The sequence below is a fragment of the Trifolium pratense genome, linkage group LG7, assembly GCF_020283565.1.
Source record: "Trifolium pratense cultivar HEN17-A07 linkage group LG7, ARS_RC_1.1, whole genome shotgun sequence".
NCBI lineage: Eukaryota > Viridiplantae > Streptophyta > Magnoliopsida > Fabales > Fabaceae > Trifolium > Trifolium pratense.
Window position 1 is genome coordinate 17,485,229 of NC_060065.1, and position 23,602 is coordinate 17,508,830.

Below are 23,602 nucleotides of genomic sequence, written 5' to 3' on the forward strand. Positions count from 1 at the left end.
ATCATATTATATTTTTCTTTAGTTAAGTTAAACCCAATAAATAACAATCGGATAAACTGGTTATCTCACCGCAACTTATCAATATTGACAATGCACTTTACGTTGGCAAAACCTACATTAATCGATATTGATCTTGAAGGGTGCTATTCTTTGGAAAGCATAAAACTTAATATAGACACATCTTACTAGTATAGAAAATGCACCTTGCGTTGGCAAGACCTACATCTTCAATATTAGTCTTTATGAGTACTTGAAGGATTTTTAATTAAATTTGATCTCACCGACATGTGTATCTTATACACGCGTTTCACTTTACATGACATTCATGTAAATATGCGTTTAATAATTATATAAAACATACATGGCAAATATAATTAAAACATACATCTCATGCATCACATACATAAATAAACTAAGGTAGTATAGTTATGACCTCCTAAAATGAAAGAATTAAATAAACTAATTTATTACAATTCTTTGACCCTCGAGCAAACTTCTCAAGTTACTCCGTCAGCATCCTTTGTTTGGCTTTGTCTCGTGTCATCACGAGCAATTACAATTATTTAAATAAAGTAAATAAATTGTCACGACACGCATGCCGTATTTAAAAATAATAAACCACGACACGCAGGCCGTATTTAAACCAAAATAAAACACGCTAAGGCCATAACTATACACCTCTAATAATTAATTAGATTTAATTATTAACTCATCCGAAATTATTTAATAAATTAATTATTTAACTCTTTATAATTACACTTATTAAAATAGCATATCAAATATAAATGGCATGCATAGCAAATCAAGTATGATACGGATGAAAACAAATCAATGTAAAAGAATCACTACCAAATATAATTTGTTTAAAACGAAAACCAATATGCCATTCAATCTCATTAAATAGCAATGAATTCAATATTAAAATTGTTAACCGAAGAATGCACCGGAAGAACATACTATTTAGCAATAATTGATTCTCTTTAAAACATCCTTTTTGAAAAAATTGCAATGCCAATATACGGACAGCTTTTAAAACAATTATTATCAAATAATAATAATAAATAATTAAAATAACAGCAATATCATGGCTTGGTTGAACATCAAGTAGAGAATCTCATTCACTATGTCACAACCATAAATCTGGAAATCAAATTTCCGTTGGCCATTGATCAATATGAGAAAGCAATATCATAAATTATGGGGTTACACATCCTGACGTGCTAATTTATTTATTTATTTTGATTTGAAACATCTTTCAAAAGCCATAGCTGTAACACCCAAACCCGTTATTTAATTAACTCTGCCTTTATAAAATCTTTTTCGAAAATACGCAGCGGAAAAATTGAAAATCTGATTATAAAGCGCTGGTTTGAATATCACAAAATACAAAATCCTCCGCATCAACACGATGCGTTATAAGTTATACAAAACCAATACTTTTCACCAAGAATAATTCTTATATGAAAACAGAAGCAATTACAGAGTAATTTTCTAAAGGAATTTATATATATATATATATATATATGTACAAAACCCCTTTTCTCCCCGTGTCACAATCAGAGCGGAGCTTCACCACGCTACTCGGACAAGCTAACATATAACCTGTCAATCTGGATATCTGAACCCCCAAAGGTCCAGCAAATAACACAAAGCAGAGAGTTAGAAAACATAATCGCATATCATACGAGTATAAGAAAGGTCTTACACTTTCGAACTATCATACATATTCTAACTCACACACATACATCAACAAATACGACTACCAATTAATCATTCATTTTATAGTCATGACGGACTCTACACTTGTTCATTTTATAGTCATGACGGACTCTACACTTGTACCAAGACACGTTCAACAATTAGCACAAAGCTATTATAAACATCAGACAACACCTTAGTCAATCATATGACACTTATCACTTATCAATTAATATGCACATTTACCCTAATGCATCTAATGCCAATTAATTCACTGTCATGCCATCCCTAGACATGACTAAATGCATGTGGTACCAAGGTGTCTCACCAACGGTGGACCAAGAACAGTTTTATATCTTGCTGGATATGTCGGAACTTACCGAACCATCTTATCTCCCTTGGATAAGCCAACACAGTTTTATATCCTGTTGGATAGCAGCTCTAGACTCATGGATTCATCTAATCCGATCCTCGGCTTCATTATGGACACATAATCCATTTTCGTTATTGGAACCCAAGTTTCCAATGTTCACATACAATCATGAATGCATGTATTTATGCACATATCAACCATATGATATTCTTTAGCTCGAAGCTACTCTTTTATGAATGCGGGAACACAATCCTAACACATTCACTTAACATTACAAATTAATGCCAAGACATCACATTACTCACTTTAAATTGCAACTTATTGCATACACGTTTATCAATCATATAACGATTAACAATAAACATTAACAACATCAACATGTATCAACAATCATGTAAGGATACCCTTAAACCATGTTACAAGTGCCTAATTACACTTACAAACATCAACAAAAATTGCTGTCACAGAGGCCTTCGCTGAGCGAAGCCTCAGCGAGACATGGCGAACCTCACCAGGAAGTCACCTGCTCATGGCGAGCATTGGCGAGCTTCAGCGAACATGTTCGCTACAGCGAACTCCTGGTCGCTTAGCGAACTACACCAGAAAGAATATCTGTTCTTGAGTTTTCTAAGGCGGTTTAACATTGAATCAACTCAAAAATTCATTCAAACATGTTATAAATTCTTATAAACAGCAATTCCAAGCATATATGATATCAAGGAACATTAATCATCCCTTCCAAACATCCAAATACCTCAAACAATCAAAATCATGCCAATTTCTTGGATTTTAAGCAACTTTCATAAACTTTTCAAACATGTTTCAAACACATACATATTTTTCATGAAATCAAGCTAGTGATTAACACATACAAAGTGATGATGAAGAACATCACACTCACATACAAAAGCTTAATCAAAAGTCTAAAGGCTTAATTAATAAAATAGTCCCTTAAAGACATTTTTGGTTTCACATAGGTCCCTTAAAGAAAAAAAGGTCCGAATAGGTCCCTTAAAGAAAAAAAAGTCCGAATAGGTCCCTTAAAGACATCTTCGTTAATCAGTTTGGTCCTTTCCGTCCATTTTTTTGAGGACCAAACTGATTAACGGAGATGTCTTTAAGGGACCAAACTGATTAACGGAGATATCTTTAAGGGACCAATTCAAACATTTTTTTCTTTAAGGGACCTATTTGGTCATTTTTTTCTTTAAGGGACCAATGTGAAACCAAAAATGTCTTTAAGGGACCATTTTACTAATTAAGCCAAGTCTAAAAGAAATTGAGTGGGAGAGTTCGGGAATGGAGACATAGACAATCTCCCCTCTCCTTGCCACTCAAGAATCATGAATTCTAATCTCTTACCTTAGCAAAGATGATGATCCAAGCCTTTCCTCTTCTCTCTTTCTCGTGAATCTCCTAGCCAAAACCCTAGCTTAGCTTGTTCTTGCTCTTGCTCACTCAAAACTCAAAGAAAATGAATTGTGATACTATTCATGGGTTTGACTTGCTACTTATACTACTTTCTATTGTCATGAACCAAGCCCAATTGGCTTATGCCCATATGGCCTCTCACGCCCATTAAGCCCAAAACAAAGGTTCTCGCGTCTAATTACTTACGTTCGCGCTAAATAATTATTCGTCACTTAATAAAATAATTATGAATTACGCCCTCGCGTAATAAAATAATTAAATAACGAATAATAAATTTCGGGTCGTTACAATAGCAAAATCAATATCCAATAGTGATTGCAAAATTAGGAACAACTTTGACTTGATATTTAAACAAATATGCAAACCGACAAACAAAAGCAATCTGATTGAATTTATTTTATTAAATCAAAATTTAATTTCGAAACATGTGCTGTAGCAGTGTTTATCAATATCAAATCAAAATTCTGCATAACATACCGTAAATCATATTTACAATATGACCTCCATATGTAAAAGGAGTTAATTTCTACTTCATACAAATTAAAATTAAATTAAGCATGTCAAGATTGTAACTCTCCTTACTCAAACGATTCAAAAGATAAAACCTGGATATACATATTCAATGAAATCATATTCCACCATATAATTTTTCAATCGTATTAAAATTTGGTGTATATCGCAAAACCATCTTTTGAAGCGTTCGAACAAAATATTGGCGATATGAATCATATTCATACAAACACGCTGATTAACAAAATAGTAAACGAACATAGAGAATTCAAAGTAACTAAGTTTGCTCTGATACCACTGAAGGGTTATCATGAGGTAGACTTTTAAAACTCTTTTAAAAATCAAACTCAAGAGCGGAAAAACCCCTTTACCTAGAACACTTAGAACAATAAGAATCACTATGAGTCATATGTTTACCTCTTGAAGCGTCGAGGAGTTTGATCACGAGCGCTGCACAAACGACAAACGCCTCTACTCAGTCCACACGAACAACCCCTCCGTCTACAGTGCTAGCTGTGAATGATCGGAAGTAGAGAGATTGAGAGAACAAGAAATCCTAGTGCGGCTAGGTTTTCTAATTGTTTTTACGTGAAAAAATAAGTCACCACAAAGGTTCTATTTATAGAACCACTTGTATGTGCCATACCTTATGGTGTACTGTATTTCTCACTTAATTCCACCGTACCTTACGGTGTACCAAATTATAAATAAATCTCATCCATTTAATTAATCTCTCTACTATATGTTCTTATGTGTGTGACCCTATAGGTTCTCGGAACGTTGGCAATAATATTAAATCACTATTTAATATTATAAACAGTGAGCGGTATCTAGCAACATATCACTGTTACCCAAGTGACGAGAATGTCATGTGATCTGACGTAACCTTTCCGTGATAATGATTATGTGTATAATTACCCCTTTGCCCTTATATCTATATTGAACACAAGGCATAGATTGTGTCACTCTTGTATGGTTCAATATCTTATTTCTTGATCCCAGAATATACTGAGCAACGAATAAGCTCAATATCTCATATTGACTTAGTTCGGCGTGGCCACGCATTTTATCAGTCATATTCCATCAAGAGGCCTACAGATACTGCTCCTGTTATGTAGGAGGGGCAAATTCCATCTAGGTCACTCATGTCCATCAGCATGATTTGTGGAGTACCCATCAACCGACTTTATAGTCATCCTGTTACGGACAATATTTGAACGGCAACTAAGTACTCTACTCCACATCTAGGGTCCATAGTGGTTTCAGGTCGAAGGGTGATATACACCATTATCACTATGAGAATAACTTATGACACCTTTCATAACATACAATGTAGCATTCTCATGGCGGGTCAATCCAATATAAATATTACTCCTAATATTTATATCTATGTGAAGACTTGATATCTCATATCCATGACTCGTGAGATGAAGTCATCGGTCTACTCACATAATAGTCTCTATGTTTTACTGTTATCCCACATCACAGTAAAACTTGACTATGGATACTTTAAGAATAGTGTCATTATGTTTAATGGAGTCTCACTATTAAGTCACACTTAATGTTCCATTAATTAGACTAGCTATTCTAGGGACTTTATTAGCTTGAAACAAACATAATAAAGAAATGCCTTATTATATATATTAAATATATAAATCAAAGTCATCATACAAAAGACGATTCTATCAAAATAGATTGGCTTTTAGGGCTTACTCCAACAATGAGCTATGTCACATGCTGCCTTATTGTCACAATATAGTCGAATTGGTTCATCGGGTGGATAGCCCAAATCTGATAGGAGATATCTTAGCCATAATGCTTCACATAACCCAAGTGTCATTCCTCTAAATTCAGCTTCTGCGCTTGAACGTGCAACGACATTCTGTTTTTTGCTTCTCCATGTAACAAGGTTGTCTCCTACAAAGGTGAAGTAACCTGAAGTAGATCGTCTATCATCTATAGATCCAGCCCAATCAGCATCAGTATACACACTCACATTGTTATTATTATCATATCTTTTGAATAAAATTCCTTTCCCGGGAGCAGATTTCAAATATCTCAAAATCCTCATAACTGCATTCATATGCTGTTCTCCAGGATTATGCATGAACTGGCTCACAACACTCAAGGCATATGCAAGGTCTGGCCTTGTGTGTGCCAGATACATTAATCTTCCTACAAGTCTTTGATACCTCCCTTTATCAGCCGGAACTTGATCAGGTTCAACAAACAATTTTGACCCCGCCTCTATAGGTGTATCAGTTGGTTGACAAGATGACATACCAGTTTCTTCCAATAAATCTAAAGTATATTTTCTTTGAGACAAGAAAATTCCTTTAGTTGATCTTGACACTTCAATACCAAGGAAAAATTTTAAGGGACCGAGATCTTTCATTTCAAATTCCTTAGACAAGTAGCTTTGAAGGGCTTTTCTTTCTTCAACATCATTCCCAGTAACAACCATATCATCAACATATACAATTAGTGCAGTGATTTTACCTTGCTGCCTCTTTAAGAATAAAGTGTGGTCTGCATTACTTTGACTATAGCCAAATGCTTTCATAGATTTTGTGAACCTTCCAAACCATGCTCTCGGAGATTGTTTCAGCCCATATAATGACTTTTTTAATCTACACACTTTTTTCTCACATGCTTCAGGTATATTGCATCCTGACGGAAGCTCCATGTATACTTCTTCAGTCAATTCGCCATGAAGAAAGGCATTCTTCACATCAAATTGCTGTAAAGGCCAATCAAAATTTGCCGCTAGAGATAGCAAAACTCGGATAGTATTGACTTTAGCCACCGGTGCAAATGTCTCAGTATAGTCAACTCCATAGGTTTGGGTATATCCTTTAGCTACTAATCTTGCTTTAAAGCGCTCTATCGTACCATCAGCTTTGTACTTAACTGTATAAACCCATCGGCATCCCACTATTTTCTTTCCTGGTGGACAGTCAACGAGTTCCCATGTATTATTTTTCTTTAAGGACTTCATCTCATCATTCATAGCTTCTCTCCACCTCGGGTCCATTAAGGCCTCCTGCACACTATTAGGAATAGATACAATAGATAATTGATTTACAAGTGCCTGATTTGATTCTGACAAACGATGGTTAGACACATAATTATTCATTGGATATCTAGCTCTACTGGAAATTTCAGGTTCATAAGTAGATTTCGGAATACCTCTATTTTGCCGCTGTGGGAGTTTTTTTATGGGTGGTTCAAACATTGAGTTAGGAGCATCCTCAGCCGACGATTGGTTTGGTACTGAAAATTCTTGAGGTTCTACATCTTCGTCAAAGGACAAGGGTTCAATTACTTCCATTTCTTGATCATCATCAAAACTACTTCCTCCCACTTCAAATATTTTTAATTCCTCATGTACATCAGTATCATGGCCTAGAGTCAGAACTTCATTTTGCTTCTCCTCCTGAAGGTCTGACTTGGAGGAAAAATACATGGTATCTTCATGGAAAACAACATCCAATGTAATATACATTCGTTTAGTTGGAGGATGATAGCACCGATATCCTTTTTGATGGGTAGCATATCCTACAAAAAAACATCTCAATGCACGGGGAGCTAGCTTGCTTCGTTGATGCTTATGTAGGTGCACATATGCTACACAACCAAACACACGAGGGGTCAAGTTTGGGACAGCCGGTGCAATAATTGCTTCGGTAAAGACTTGCAATGGTGTTTGAAAGTCAATAGTGCTAGAGGGGACCCGATTAATCAAATATACTGCAGAAGTAAGTGCTTCTCCCCAATAGGACAATGGCGTGTGTGATTCTATCAATAAAGCACGAACGACTTCCAACAAATGGCGGTTTTTTCGTTCAGCTACTCCGTTTTGTTGGGGTGTGTCGGGACAAGTAGTTTGGTGAACAATTCCTTGCGCTTCCAAGTATTGTCGGAATTCAGAACTTAAATATTCCCCCCCATTGTCACTACGTAGAACCCGTACTTTTACATTATATTGGGTACATATCATTTTATTGAATTTCCGAAACATGTTTACTTCGCTTTTTGATTTCATCAAACATATCCAAGTCATTCGTGTGCAATCATCAATGAACGTTACGAACCAACGTGATCCACCTAAGGTAGATACCTTAGATGGACCCCAAACATCAGAGTGTATAACCATAAAAGGAATTGAACTTTTATTCATACTTAAAGGAAATGATACACGATGACTCTTTGCAAGTTCACAAACATCACACTTAAAAGTTGATACATCAAACTTTGTAAACAATCTAGGAAACAATTTTTTAAGATATCCAAAGGAAGCATGTCCCAAACGCCGATGCCATCTCCAAATCTCATATTTTCTTCCCTTTTCTTCAAAATCTTTTGCTGTCAATGCATGCTGTAATTGAGTTGAGCTACTTGACTCTAAATTCAGATAATAAAGCCTCCCTTCTCTAGTACCATAACCAATCGTCCGCTTCGTTTGAATGTCCTTAAAAACACAATATTCAGGCCAAAAAATTACAACACAAGATAGAGCAGTAGTAATTTGAGAAACTGACAAAAGGTTATAATCTAACGATGGAACAACTAATACAGAATTTAAGTTCAAAGTATTAGAAAGAGATAATGACCCTTCACCTATGATAGGTGCAGAGGAACCATTAGCAGTTGAAATAAATTTTTGTGATGAGGGTATAAGAGATGAGACTTGTCTAGAATCAAATGTCATATGATCTGTGGCTCCAGAATCAATTATCCATGTACTATTAGAAATAAGTGCAAGAGAGTTTAAAGCCTTACCACCATTACCTCTTCTTGCTACCAAAGCCGAGGTTGTTTCAGCAACATTTTCCATGTCAGTCTTTGTTTCTGCAACTGATGCAACAGAAGTTGTATTTGAATATTTCTTTCGTGGATCACGGTTATGATCCCACCATTCTGGGTATCCAATAAGTTCAAAGCAGCGCTCTCTTATATGACCAGATTGATCACAATGAGTACACTTTTGGTTAGATTTGGTGGAACCCATAGGAACCTTAGGGTGATTATTCCTGCTTCGATCTTGCTGTTTTTGAGATGGTCCATTCTGGCTCGATCTATTCCTGCTAAACATGGCTGAAGCTTCAGGCTTTTCCAGTTCTCCATTCATTGTTGTTTGTCGAACGAACTCATGGCGAACCATTGAGTAACATTCTTCTAATTCAGGAATGGGATCTTTTCTCAAAATTTCACCACGGACTTGTTCGAACTCGCCATCCAAACCAGCCAGGAAAATATGCACCCTTTGTCGTTGAACTGACTTGTGATAAGCAGCAACATCCTTCTCACATTCCATAATCACTTTGTCTCGATGATCCAACTCACTGAAAATTTCAGTTAATTCTCCGTAATAAACAGAAAGTGATTTACCATTCTGTTTTGCAGAGAAGGCCCTCTGGTTCAATGTAAAAACTTGCAATTCATCTGCTCCATCATAAAAAGCTTTTGATAGAGCTTTCCAGATATCCCGAGCAGATTTTAGACGAATATAACGCTTCATAATATCTGGTGTCATAGCCATCAATAACCATCGCTTAACTTTCTGATTATCACCATACCACTTCTCGTACCCATCATCATCTTCGGTAGGTGGTTGTTTATTACCACGAATAAATGAGAGCTTCTCCTTTTCAGCAAGATGCATCTCCATAATCTGAGACCACATATCATAATTTGTTTCGTCGTATAATCCCCGCATTGAAGGATGAACTCTCTGAATGAATAATAATTGGCGCAGGAGCAAACCTATTTCCATTGGCTTCAGTAGCCTTTTTTGTTGATTCATAATCTGATTTGCTCATGGCTCTAGGTTTAGGTTAGGGCTAGGTTTAGATCTAAACCTGCTCTGGTACCAAGTTAAATTTTAGAGAAGAAAATTTTCTCATTCATATATTCAATGAATTAGTACAACGTATATATATTGCTTATGATAGCAGTTTAGGCAATTAGTCTATACATAATTATTGCCTACAAATAAGCATGAAATATCTCAAATATATGATTCCTTATTAACATAGAATAGATCCCTAAAAATAAGCAATCAATTTCTCAACAGATAGACCTTTAGTTTAAGTCTCGGTTGAGCTGGTAATATGTCTGATACGTTATTAATTTGTTAATGTATTATGCTTTAACACAAATGTCGCATGTTTGTATCCTTTAATTATTCTTTCATTTGTATTTTGTTTAATGTTAAGAAGAATCAGAAGTCACTAAAATCCTATGGAAGTAACATGTAATCTCATTTCTCTTGTTTGATAGGTGTATTATAACCCGTCAACTAAAATTGAAACAAGAAATAAGGAAACAAAACAAACACTGTTTTTCGGAGTTGAGGGGAGAGAGTGGTCAGACACAAAAATGTGATCACCAACAGAGAATAATTAATCAGATGCTAAAAATCAAAACCAAATGACAGTTCCAAGTTTCCTAACTCCTAAGCATTAAAAGATTAATTGCAAAAGGATAAAAGGCTAAACACAGAAGAAAGTAGCAAACAAATCACCTTTTTCAACCACAACATTTGTCAAGAATGCAATAAAACATGCTTCTCTTTATGCAGTACCCCGAAATATGGAAACGAACTGGCCTTGTGACCCCCTGAGATAGATAAAGAAAATAACCAGATAACATTTCGCAAGATCTATGCATGCAAACATCACACATTCAAAGCTAAAATTACACAGAAACATGAGAAGTAGGATTTGATTTCAATAAAGTTAATTGACCTATCATAAAACAAAAAGGACAGAGATATTAATCTTGATTAGATATTTAAAAAGTCAAACATTAATATGCATATTCACACTTTTGTTTAATAATCTTCTAGTTCTATTTAAAATTGATACATATCTAACAACAATAACATATAAAAAAAGGAAAAAAATCAATATCTATCGAATCAAGCTAATTGAAAGTTGAAACATTCAGTGAGGTTAATGTTTGTGCGGAAGAAGAATTTGTTAGCACTGTTCCCATGTACCCAAAATTTCATAACATAAAGTGAAACCCGATAGACTAACTAAATTAACTAATTTGCAGCAGAAGTGCAGAGGAGATAAAAGGAATCATTTGTTGTATTGTGCAATACAATTCTGAGTGTCCGAATCCAATACGCTACTGTGGTCACTAATAACGCAATACCGTCACGCATATCAAAATCCAAGAAAGATTGGCCAATTAGTCCTCTATCCTATTTTTTTGAAACACTATTTAATTTTAACCCAAACAACAATCATAAGCCAGCATGTTCCGTGAGGGACTAAAAGGACGGAATCTTCACATTACAGGGTTGGAATCGCAAAAAAAATACTACAGGGAGTAAACCGAAATTCACTAACATTAAGGGGGTAAACACTATTTAACCCTATACACTATTGCATTTTCTCTCTCTCTCTAGGCTATGTACAAGAACAGGGTGGCGCATTTGGGCTTCAAAGGTATTCTTATTGTTAGTCATTGAAACTGTGTTAAGACTTAAGACTGTTCTATGCAGCCATTAGGTTTATTTAGAGCAATCTGAATTCATAGTAAACATCACAATTAAAAAATTTTAAACCATCATCATTTCCCAATACTTGCAACAAAGTAAATATTATTTGAGTAACATCAAGTATAATGATGCTAATTATAGGAATTAACACTTACAACGTAAATATTATTTGAGTAAAAATGTTATAGATATAAATAAATAAATATAATGATGGTAATTATAGGAATTAACACTTACAATGTCATAATTTTCATTCATACACTTGAATGATAAAGCTGGACTTTGTGATGCAGAGAACCTCCGTTGTAAGATAAACGGCGTCGTTTTCAGAACAAGACTTTTTCATTAGAAGAAACTGCACAAATTGTATCGTAGTTTAAAAGTAATGAGTTAAAGTGAACGGTTATAATTCCCAAAGTTAATTAGTTAGTGATTTATTTACCCCGGTGAGTCACAAGAAGAAGTTTGACACGAAATCTGTTTTAGAAACTTCTCATACTGTATCTGTCTATCTATCTATATGGATTAAATATATGCAAAAGGAATGACATCATCCATCATGTGTTCAATGCAATATATATTTGATTGCATCATTTTAGCTTTTAGACATTTTAAATTTATGGATAATGTTCATATTTTATTTAAAGAAAATGCCAAAAATGCCGTCTGAGATGAAAACAGAAAGGTAATATAATAGTAAAAATAGTGCCATTTTACATAAAACTTCTACATTTTTTTCATTTTTTTTTCTTTAACTAGATCCTTTATTTAATTAAAATAAATAATAGGCTTAATTAGTAAAATTGTCTCTTAAAGACATTTTTTGTTTCACATTGGTCCCTTAAAGAAAAAAAATCTGAATAGGTCCCTTAAAGACATATCCGTTAATGAGTTTGGTCCTATACCAAACTGATTAACAGAGATGTCTTTAAGGGATCTATTCCGACCTTTTTTTCTTTAAGGGACCTATTCAGACATTTTTTTTTATCAATCTAAAATAAAAAATGTCTTTAAAGGACAATTTTACTAATTAAGCCTAAATAATAAATAAAATAAAGAGCCTGATTAAATTGTCTTTTATTATATTTGTTGGACAAAATATTACTTCCTCCGATTATTTTTTATATGTTAATCCAGTAGTTTTCAGGGGGTAATGGACCAATAATTGTTCCCACTTCTCTTCAAAAATCGAATTCGAATTTTTCCAAAAGATTCATCCCGAGAGAAACCACAACTCAAATCCACTAAATCTGATACATTAATAACTAAATAAAATTTAAAAAGTGAAATTTAACTGAACAAATTTCAATTTTTGGCAAGTTTATGACCCCTAATTTGCCTTGTCTAATCCTTTATTTAATTTTTTTAAGATTAAAAGCATCCAAAAAAAATGCTAACATGTGCATAGGCTAATTCAACATTGACCGTTCTTTGATCAACTAAGTCTTTGATAGAAATAATTTATTAATATGCAGTTGGCTAACATATCCTCATGACTGGATTTTCTACATAAGTAAGGAATTAAATATCCAAAGTTAGTTGAAAAATATTTCACATTCACACAATAAACACACTTATGGGACCTATATAAATTTTAACCAATAGAAGAAAGTGTGTTGGAGTGTGTTTGTTAAAGAGTGTGTTGTTAGCACTCCTCAAAATACTAATCAAAAGTTTCTGGTGCCAAAGGATTTTCAACAGCATAGGATATCACTACACAATACACAGAACTCTATGTGCTAACATGTCTCCTAAAATTCTTTGGAAATATTGAAGGAAAAAAAAAAACCTCACAACCATGAAAACGTTACAACACAGCATAACATGTACTACAAGGTTCATTAGCTTCATTTTCCTCATATTTTTCCTCTTCATGACCCTATCAAGTGCACAATCAAAATCACCATTTTACATGCATAGTTTTTGTCAGAACCTAACAGAAAAAACAAACAACACTTCATACAAATCCAACGTTAACAACTTCCTTGCATGGATAATCACTGATTCTGTCACAGGCACATTATCTAATAACAACACCATAGGCAGCAAGAACAACAGTGATCACGACAATGTTTATGGGTTCTACGAATGTAGGGTTGGCATCACTGGAAGTTTCTGCCAATTCTGTATCAACACTGCTGTTGGACAAATCGCTCAACATTGTCCCAACAGTGACTCGTCTATGATATGGTATGATTTATGCATCATAGGTTATTCTAGCGAGAATTCCATAGGAAAAGTTATTGTAGAACCCTCATGGAATGTAACCGGATCCAAACTCACTAAGGACTCCACAGAACTTGCAAAAGTAGAGAATATCATGACGAGTTTGATAGGAAAAATGAGTATATCAGCCACTGCCAATTGGGCAGCGGGTGAGTTCTATTGGAGCCACACCGAGAAAAGGTATGGTTTGGTGCAGTGTAATAGATTGCTTAGTAAGGACGGGTGCAGACAGTGTTTAGAGGCTATGTTGGATAGAGTTCCTCGATGCTGTGGAACGAAGGTAGGATGGGCAGTTGTGTGTCCTAGTTGTGGAATTAAGATTGATGATTATAATTTCTACCAACAGCAAACAGAATCTCCTTCTCCTATTCCAAATCCAGGTAAAATAAATGGTTGGCTTGTTAGTTTGGTTTCTTTTCAAGGTTTTGAATTGCAGAATGATTTCGTGATTGCGTTGACCTCAAAAATGATTGAGACTTATTTGATGATTGCAATGAAGACTTGCTTTATAAATTCTGTCTCTCAGAGATCTCAAAGATTTTTAAGGTATCTGCAACTGCGATAAACTTCCTGAACTTATTAATAAGTCTTCATTGCAATCATCAAATAAGTAAGATATGTTTTGAACGGATAATTTGTTTAAGAGTATACTTTTGGACGGTATAAAATTTGTGTTTGTTTAATAGATTTGTACATTTTAGATCATGTTGTCGAACGGGATTTGTCTGAAAGTATACTTTTGGATTGTTAATTTGGACTCTTTTCAATTTCTTACTCTCTATGATGTTGACTTTGTATGCTTTTAAGGAATCTAATTTTATGTTGTTGTAGGACTCCTTTGAGACTGCAATAACCTTTGTTGATCTTGTTTTGTTCTTCATACTGTGTATTGAAAGTGTGCTAATTCAAGATCATGCTAGTAGTAATAATGAAAATATTTTGGTTTAGATTTTTGACCTGATTCAGTTGAAAGGCATGAGTGTGTGCGTGCGTGCGTGTGTGTGTGTTACTGTAACGGCTGTAATCGGCTACTCTTAACTCAGAAGTCTCAGATCACCTTGAATTCGGCTGTAGGCCGTCATAGACACCCATTTTAGTCCAGTGAAGGAAGAAAATTGTATATTGTATACAAATTGGTTCATATATATAAAGACTAGATTTTAATTAGAGAGGTCATGGAATTAAAGGTCTAAAATGTATTTGAATAATTGTTTAATTGCAATCACTTTATTTATTTCATATGGTGCATTTGATTAATTAGTAGAAATTTAAATCCATGTCATTGTTGCAGGCAAGCAAGAAGGTTCAAGTAACAAAAAAACCTTAACCATAAGCTTAGTAAGTGTACTAATTGTAGTAGTTCTACTAACTTGTGGTGTCTACTACTCATGGAGAAGGAATAATAGGTTAAGTCAAGGTAATTTTGAAAAGTTACACACATATTTTAAGTTCTTCAACCTCATTTCACAAACTTTATTTTTTATAGGCGGATTGATGTCGAGGAACATTCCTACAGCTTTTCGACGTGATCATATTCAAACATATGATTCATCATTGAATGGAGACCTTCCAATTATCCCTTTAATTGTTATTCAACACAGCACTAATTACTTTTCGCTGTCTTCTAAATTAGGAGAAGGAGGATTTGGTTCTGTTTACAAGGTTTGAAAGAATTTTGAATCAAGAATCCAATCAATGCATATATGTAGTTTTTCTTAAAAAATTTAAGTAGTTCATATTCTCATTTCTTTCGTTTCGATCTTTTCATCAGGGTACTTTACCGGATGGGACAGAAATTGCAGCCAAAAGGCTTTCAGAAACATCCGGTCAAGGTTTAGAGGAGTTCAAGAATGAAGTGATTTTCATAGCTAAACTACAACATAGAAACCTTGTGAAACTTTTGGGTTGTTGCTTCGAAGAAAATGAAAAGATACTAGTGTATGAGTACATGCCAAATTCAGGCCTCGACTTTCACCTTTTCAGTACGATTTAACAAAAACTTTATTCATCTCATCTGCTTTGGTTCCAATTTAATGCAAAGTGATAAATTTTGCTATGTCCATTTGCTTGGCAGATTTGGAAAATCATAATCAACTAGATTGGAATAAACGTCTAAACATTATAAATGGAATCGCAAGAGGACTGTTATACCTTCACGAGGATTCTCGACTTAGAGTTATCCATAGAGATTTGAAAGCCAGCAATGTTCTTTTGGACGATGAAATGAATCCAAAGATATCAGATTTCGGATTGGCAAGAAGGTTCGAAAAAGGCCAAAGTCAGAGAGAAACAAAAAGAGTTATGGGAACTTAGTAAGTGTTAATGGAAACTTTGTTTTCTTAAAGCAAATAATAAAAAATGTCGTATGATTCACGACTGACACTGTTGTATTGATTTTGAACAGCGGTTACATGGCTCCAGAATATGCTATGGCTGGATTGTTTTCGGTAAAATCTGATGTTTTTAGCTTTGGAGTGCTCGTATTGGAAATCGTTTATGGTAAAAGGAATGGTGAATTCTTCTTTTCGGAACACGGGCAAAGTCTTCTCTTAAATGTAAGTTTTTTTAATCACATATCTTGGATATAAAACATAAGTAATATATAATTGAGATTAGCTCTAATATGCTAATTAATGATGAGGAAACTATCAAAAAACATTAATGAAAATTTTGATTTCACAACATTTTCTAACAAAATCTTGCAACTCAAGTTTCTAAATATTCATATTTGTATGCAGATTTGGAAACTCTGGTGTGAAGGAAAAAGTTGGGAATTTGTTGATCCGATCCAAAGAAAAACATACATCGAACGTGAAGTTTTAAAGTGCGTACACATTGGTTTATTGTGCGTGCAAGAAGATGCTGCAGATCGACCAACTATGTCCACTGTTGTTCTCATGCTAGGGAGCAACACGATGGTCCTTCCAAAACCCGAAAAACCAGCATTTTCTGTCGGAAGACTGCCCAATGAAGATTTAACTTCAAAAAGTTTTAACGAACTTACGGTAACTAGTTTTACACCTAGATAGTTGATCTTATGTTGTAGTTTGTAGGAACTTTCTCAAATAACAAAGTCATTGTAAAATAGATATTGATGAAGAAATTAAATCAAAAAACTTTTGAGACGGTTTAAAAATATCCTATGGTGCTTCAAGCTATCCATTATATCCTTTAATATTCAGGAATCAAACTGAGGAGATAAGTAAAGTCTGATAAAAAATTATTTTATCCAGGAATTGAACCGATTATATAATGGTATTATTTTAGAAGTAAAGAATGCAACTAAGAGAGCCATTCATTGTTTCCTTTGCAGCAGAAATAGCCCTTTTATTTCCCTGTAGTGACAGTAACTTGGTCACATTACAGGAGTTGACAAAGTGACAAATTGATTGCACCTTAAAACAATCACATGTTGTTGGAGCAAAAAGCTCTGCTTTATGTATTGATAAAGTACCAACTGTTGGATATTTTCGAAAATATATTTGAAAGGTTACAATGGTTAATTTGAAATTCAAATTTACATTTTTGAAACTCTTTCAAAGGTTGTGTCCCTTCATCATTTGGCATAAGTTTCTCTATAAATAGAGACACTTAGGAGGCAGAAAACACATAACAGAAATTATGTTTCCATGAGTCAGGATTCTGTCTAAAGAATGTTTCTAAATATTTCTTCATTTCTCTAGTGCACAAGAGAGGAATTGTAAGGAACTTTATTCTGTAAAATATCATTGATTGATATGCTTGATATGAGTATGCAATCCATGTCAAGGTTTCCAAAGTATCCTGAAGGGGATTCGCCGGTTAACCCTTTTGCATCCAGTTTATGGTGGGGGCGAATCGAACCTAAAGTTTAGTATGATACACACGCTTTGGAATTTATGTGCACCATCATCATGTTCTTCATCATCATCTTCTTGTTCAAGTCATTTGCAGCAGATCCCCGACAAATGTTCTAACAATCTTTAGGTTCGATTTATGATTTATTTGTGTGGCTGCAATTTTTAAAGGAGATGATATAGCCGTTGCAACGAATGGCCAAACAGATAAGTATAACTATCCATTCTTATTTTATATACGGTGTCATAAATTGTACTTGGGCCCATCTTGGATTATATGATCTCTAATTACAATCAAAATCGTGTTTGTTATTTCCGTGATGATGTGAAATTTGTCGTGAATGGATTATATGGATAATTTTAATTTGACTTGTAGTATTTCATATATGATGATAAATTGTGTTATGTTTCCTTGAGTGTATTAAGCAATACATAGTAGTTTGAAATCACATTGGTTTTAATGGATATACAGTCATTATATTTGGAATATAACGTTTTTTAAAATTCAGAAGTTGCTTAGAATATTTTATAGGCTATGGATATGTGTGTGTGGAAGTTTTGTTTATGAATGAAATAATTTCATTCTTATGCATTGGATTATTGTCTGAATTTAAAATTGACATGGTTTTTCTACTATTTATTTGTTTCCAACTGATGGTTAAATGGTTATCTGCGAAAATGGTATGTCATTTGGTGAAGAATTACACCGGTGCATGATGGGTTGCTACTAAATTCAATTCACAGACAGGTTAATGTTGATTTTAACAAGCAACGTTGAAGGAAAGATGAATATACATATAATAATGACTACGGTGAAAGGTATATATTTAAATTGTATGGATATATGATTATTATATACATGATTTAGAAACTATGTGAATTTTGACAAGTTTGATTACGAGGAATGCTTTTATGTGATCTTCTTTTAATATAAAAGTAGTGTGTATATGAATTGTCAAAATATGAAATACATATTTTAGTGTTGTTATTATTATTTTGTGCAAGTTATTAAATTGGAAAGTGATGATCTCATATTATATGTGTATGATAATATGAAAGTTATTGTTAATTTCTTGCTTATCTTGCTTATAAGATTGATTGAGTATTTTGAAATTATTGCAAGTTGGTAATTGTTCATGGAGGAAATTATGTTATAGAAAATGTTAATGATTTTGAATCATTGTTCATCTTTCTATTATGATGATTATTTGAATTTTCATAGAACATATTTATACATGAAACTTGATTTTGACATTTAGAATTTATGATACATGTATTAGTTATTTGATAACTAATAATATGAAAAGGTTTCTTAAATGAAATTGAAATAAATTCTACAGAATATTTTAAGTTCATGTGGGGTATATGACATGGTGAAACCATCTTATGAAATAAATGTTGGTCATGACAAATTTTTATGATCATGTTTGTTGATGTTATACATATTTAATGTATTGAATGTAGGATACATTCAAGTAGAAGTTGAACTTCAAATTGAAATGATTATTAAATATGTTATAACAAGAGAATAATGACATAAAGTTTGTGCATATGAGTATATGACACAATGACAAAAGAATGACAAAAAGTCATAGTTTTGTGATAGCGGTTAAAACTATCAAATAAAGGAATATTCAAAGTTTCTAAAAAGCATAGCTATGTGGTTGATTGAATATTCAAAATCAAAGTTATAAAAGTTGGAAAATCTTGCAATTCTTTGACGAAAGAGTTGACAAGGGTATGATGTTTTTCGGATAATGATGGTTAAGTCATTGAAGACATCATTAGGGATGTGGTACAAGCCCATATCTAATTGATCACCGATGGTGGAAACTCAACTCACACTTGAATAACAGCAAGTCTTGAGTTCAATGATGAAAGTGAAGTAGCAATAAATGTCACAAGAAAGGGGGGTTTGAATTATGACCCTTTTTAAAAATCTTTTAAGTTAGTTTAAAATAACTCAAGACAATATTTCTTTTAATTGGTTAGTTCACAATTAACAATATAAAAAGAAATATAGTTAGCAACAATAAAATATAACTGAACAATATAAATATTAAGTTAGTTGCTGAATAAATAAATGTTTAAGGCCCAGAGCACTCTGGTATTACTCAGTTAGTTAGTTTAGTATGTTTTAAGGATTTTAGAGTCCAAGAGAAAAACACACAGAAGTTATCCTGGTTCACCCAACTAGGGCTAGTCCAGTCCTCACAGTCCTTGTGAGATTATCCACTATAAATGCTCAGATCAGAACCTTCTGCTTCGCATAAAAAACTTGATCATAACTGGATCAATACATTCTGCTTTTCTTCACTCGAAAAGACTTTTACACAAATGCTTTTCTTCACTCGAAAAGACTTTCACTCAAAATGCTTTTCTTCACTCGAAAAGACTTTCTCACAAACACTCAATCTAACATGAAAGAAAGACTTGAGAGGGTTACAATATTTGTGGGTAATATGGGTTAAATCAACTCAAGTGAGAGATTGATAATAGCAAGCTTTGTCTATTTGTTTTTCACAAATTTATGATATAACTTTGATGATTTGCTTTGCTTTTGAAGAGTTTATGACTTGTTGATTTTTGCTTCAACTAAGTATATGATTTGATTCTTTTTGCAAACTCTTAATCTTTCCTTCATGTAGCTCCATTGTATTTATAGGCAAATATAACCTTGGAGGAGCGTATGAGAGAGGGATTTGAATTTCAAATCCAACTTGATATGTCACAATGTTGTGCTGTCAATTTGTTGTGAATAGTGTGTTATCGTTGCTTCAGTAACATTACCGTTATGGCAATCTGCACTTCACTTTTAATCCAATGGCAACCATTGCATTTACGTGGCCCATATATGTCCATAAGAAGGAATCTTTCCTAATTTAGGGTTGGACAACTTGTATGCAAGTGGGAAAAAATATCATGTAATTATTGTACTTGTTTTGGTGACTCATTGTCCTTTGTTGTTTTTGTTGGTGTAAGCCCTAGAGGCCAATTATTTATAATTGCATGATACTTGTATTGGATAATTTACTTATTAAATAAAGGCTTTTCTTTATTATGTTTATGTGTTAAATAATAATAGAGTCCCTAGAATAGTAAGTTCATTGAATGGAACGTTAAGTGTGACTTAATCGTGAGAATCCATTTCACATGAGAACACTATTCTTAAAACATCCGTAGTCGAGCTTTAATGTGAATTGGGATAACATCAAAACATAGAGACTATTATGTTGGTAGACTGATGATCATATCTCACGGATCATAGATAAAGAGTTATCAAGTCTTCACATAAATATAAATATTAAGAGTAATATTTATATCGGATTGACCCACCATGAGAATACTACATAGTATGTTATGAAATGTCATAAGATATTCTCATAGTGATAAGTGGTGTATTCCACCCTTCGACCTGAAACCACTATGTTCCCTAGATGTAGGAGTGTAGTACTTTGTCGCCATTCAAAGTTATCCGTAACAGGATGACTATAAAGTTGGTTGATGGGTATTCCACGAATCATGCTAAGGGACATGAGTGACCTAGATGGAATTTACCCCTCCTACATAACAGGAGATATGTCTATGGGCCCAATATTGAACTTAACAAGGGTGACGTACTATGCCTTGTGTTCAATATAGACATAAGGGTAAAAGGGTAATTATACACATGAGTTTTATCACGAAAGGTTTGTCAGATCACGTGACATTCTTGTGACTTGGGTAGCAGTGATGTGTTGCTAGATACCGCTCACTGTTTATAATATTAAGATTAATATTATTGCCAACGTCATAAGAACCTACAGGGTCACACACATAAGGACAGTTAATGACGGGAGAAATAAGTATGACTTATTAGTGGGGTGCAATTAGTAACAGTAGGTTATTGGGCTTGCGAAGTCCAATAACCGCTTTGACCTGAAGACAACATAAGAAGCTCTATAAATAGAGCCTTATGCAATTCAGTCTGTGGTTACACACATAATTCGAATTTTAGAGAAACCCTAAAATTCTCTAAAACCCTAACCGCACTAAATCTCCCTCTACCGTCGTCTTGCAGCTAGCACTAAGAGGTGAACGGAAACTGTTCGTGTGGACCGGCTAGAGGTGCTGCGATCGTGCGGTGCTTGTGATCAATTCAGAATCGAGGAATTGTTCTTCAAAGGTAATAACCGAAACCCTGATCATGTCCATTCGCAAGGATCCATCGAAGGAAAATTTTAATTTCCGCTGCGTTTTACACTCTGTTTTAAACACGATTTTCCTTCAGTTTTCTTGTCCCCTCTATGTTCCCTTGAAGAGAAAGAGGCTTGCTACAACTTGGCTTATGGTGTGACTTCACCTTGTTGGCCAATTTTCGTCCAAGCCATCATTGTGTGATGTGGCTTTCATTTGAATTTCAAATCTTGTTCAATCATTGATGGAAGCTTCCTTTGTTTGTCCAAAGGGGCTTTTATTCACTTTAGTCCAAAAAGGCTTTATGGCCCATGATTCAATTTATGCCATGTTTGGCATATTCCTTACATAAGTGTTTCCTTAAAATACTACCACTTTTGATGAGGCAAATGAATAATATCTTTGTGAAGCACTTCATCATTTAAGTCAAGACCTTTGTTTCTACTCATGCATGTAATGTTTTGCTTGTCCATTAGTTGCTCATCCATAACGTTACCGTTGACAGATGATATCATTATCGTTGAAACATTTCTCACAAAACACATTAGTAGATAACAAGATAATCATAATTAAAATTAATTAACATGTTTGTTATCTTTAAAACATCAAATAAGGATTTTGTCCTCAACAATCTCCCCCTTTTTGATGATGACAAACATTTAACTTAATTTTGATTTTGAGTTTTTGATAAAAGATTTTGATAATCTTTTGCATTTGATTTGTCAATAACTCCCCCTCAATTTAAGAATTCTATTTTCAATAGCAAATTGAGTTTAAACTTTGATTAAAAATAATATGACAAATTTTAACAAGTCATTCTTTTACCAAAGTGAATGTTTATGGTTATGATGGTTTTGCTCAAAAATTTGAATGAGTTTCATATCAGAGTTTTTAAGGATATTTTCAAAAACATTTGTATGTTTTGATTTAGAGCATTACTTATCCTTTTGGTTGAATATCTTTTACCTGCCTTTAATGCAGAAAGTGATGATGGATTCTCACATTTTAGTTTTATTTAAACTAGCATGTTTTTAGAGAATCAAGACATATGCATATCAGTTTTATCACATATTACCATGTGAAATATTTCAACATGAATCCTGCAACTGCCATACATAAGTTGACAGAAAAAAAAGGTCATGATAAAAATGTTGAGTTGTTTCTCAACTGCATATTTCACAAAGCATAGCTTTGTTATTGTGATCAAAACATACTGACATACAAACCTGCTTAATATCATATCATATAAAACATTCAATTCATAGCAGCAGCAAGAGTTTTTTCATATATGGATTCAAAATAAACTTGCAGATGCATGCTATCATAGCATAACATACTGGCGCACTAGTTCAAAATACAAATGCATCACAAAACATAGTTTTTAACATCACAATGCAAAATAAGTAAAACAGAACAATAATTAAAAGAGGTGCGCTCCTTTTGTTGTGCTAGCATCTGCAGCTTTCTTCTTTGTTCTTTTCTCCCCCTTTGTCATATCAAAAAGTGATCTAAGGCGCAGGCCTGGATGGTGATGAGCCATCTGATGATGATGATGTGGAAGGTTGAGGCATGACATGAACAGGAATGGGATATGGATTGACTGGAGGTTTTGGAAGGTTGAACCTTTCACAGAAAATGTTAGAAATCCAATCCCTCATGATGGAGTTCTCAAGAGTGATATAAGTTAGATGAGAATCAAGAAGTTGCACAACTTGGAACAATTTTTTCACATCACTCCTAGTTTTGGAGGTGGTTCTCTCAACTTTGGATCTTGGTAATTGTGGTGAAGGTCTAGGTGCAGTATTTGATGGTCAGCATTGAAGTTTGAGATGTTTGGGA

The 23,602-nt window shown here is 33.9% G+C and overlaps 2 protein-coding genes and 1 long non-coding RNA gene across 4 annotated transcripts in view; 2 read left to right on the forward strand and 1 right to left on the reverse strand.

Moving 5' to 3' along the window:
- Positions 1–23,602, forward strand: part of LOC123894541 (cysteine-rich receptor-like protein kinase 10) — an 86,888-nt gene that overhangs the window by 10,606 nt on the left and 52,680 nt on the right. The gene's annotated exons all lie outside the window — the stretch shown is intronic.
- LOC123894547 lies at positions 10,550–12,056 on the reverse strand. Its single transcript, XR_006803860.1, has 3 exons — positions 11,968–12,056; positions 11,763–11,880; positions 10,550–10,633 (listed from the first exon to the last, which is right to left on the reverse strand). It is a non-coding gene; the product is annotated as an uncharacterized LOC123894547 (long non-coding RNA).
- On the forward strand, positions 13,149–16,887 carry LOC123894542 (cysteine-rich receptor-like protein kinase 10). Of its 2 annotated transcripts, XM_045944563.1 has the most exons (7): positions 13,149–14,131; positions 15,043–15,168; positions 15,238–15,413; positions 15,523–15,733; positions 15,826–16,063; positions 16,156–16,306; positions 16,490–16,887. In XM_045944563.1, the coding sequence occupies exons 1-7, from the start codon at positions 13,324–13,326 to the stop codon at positions 16,778–16,780; spliced, it is 2,001 nt and encodes a 666-aa protein (XP_045800519.1). In that variant the 5' UTR covers positions 13,149–13,323; the 3' UTR covers positions 16,781–16,887. The 2 variants fall into 2 exon arrangements, with proteins under 2 accessions (XP_045800519.1, XP_045800518.1); XM_045944562.1 differs by having other exon boundaries at positions 13,163–14,131; positions 15,043–15,413.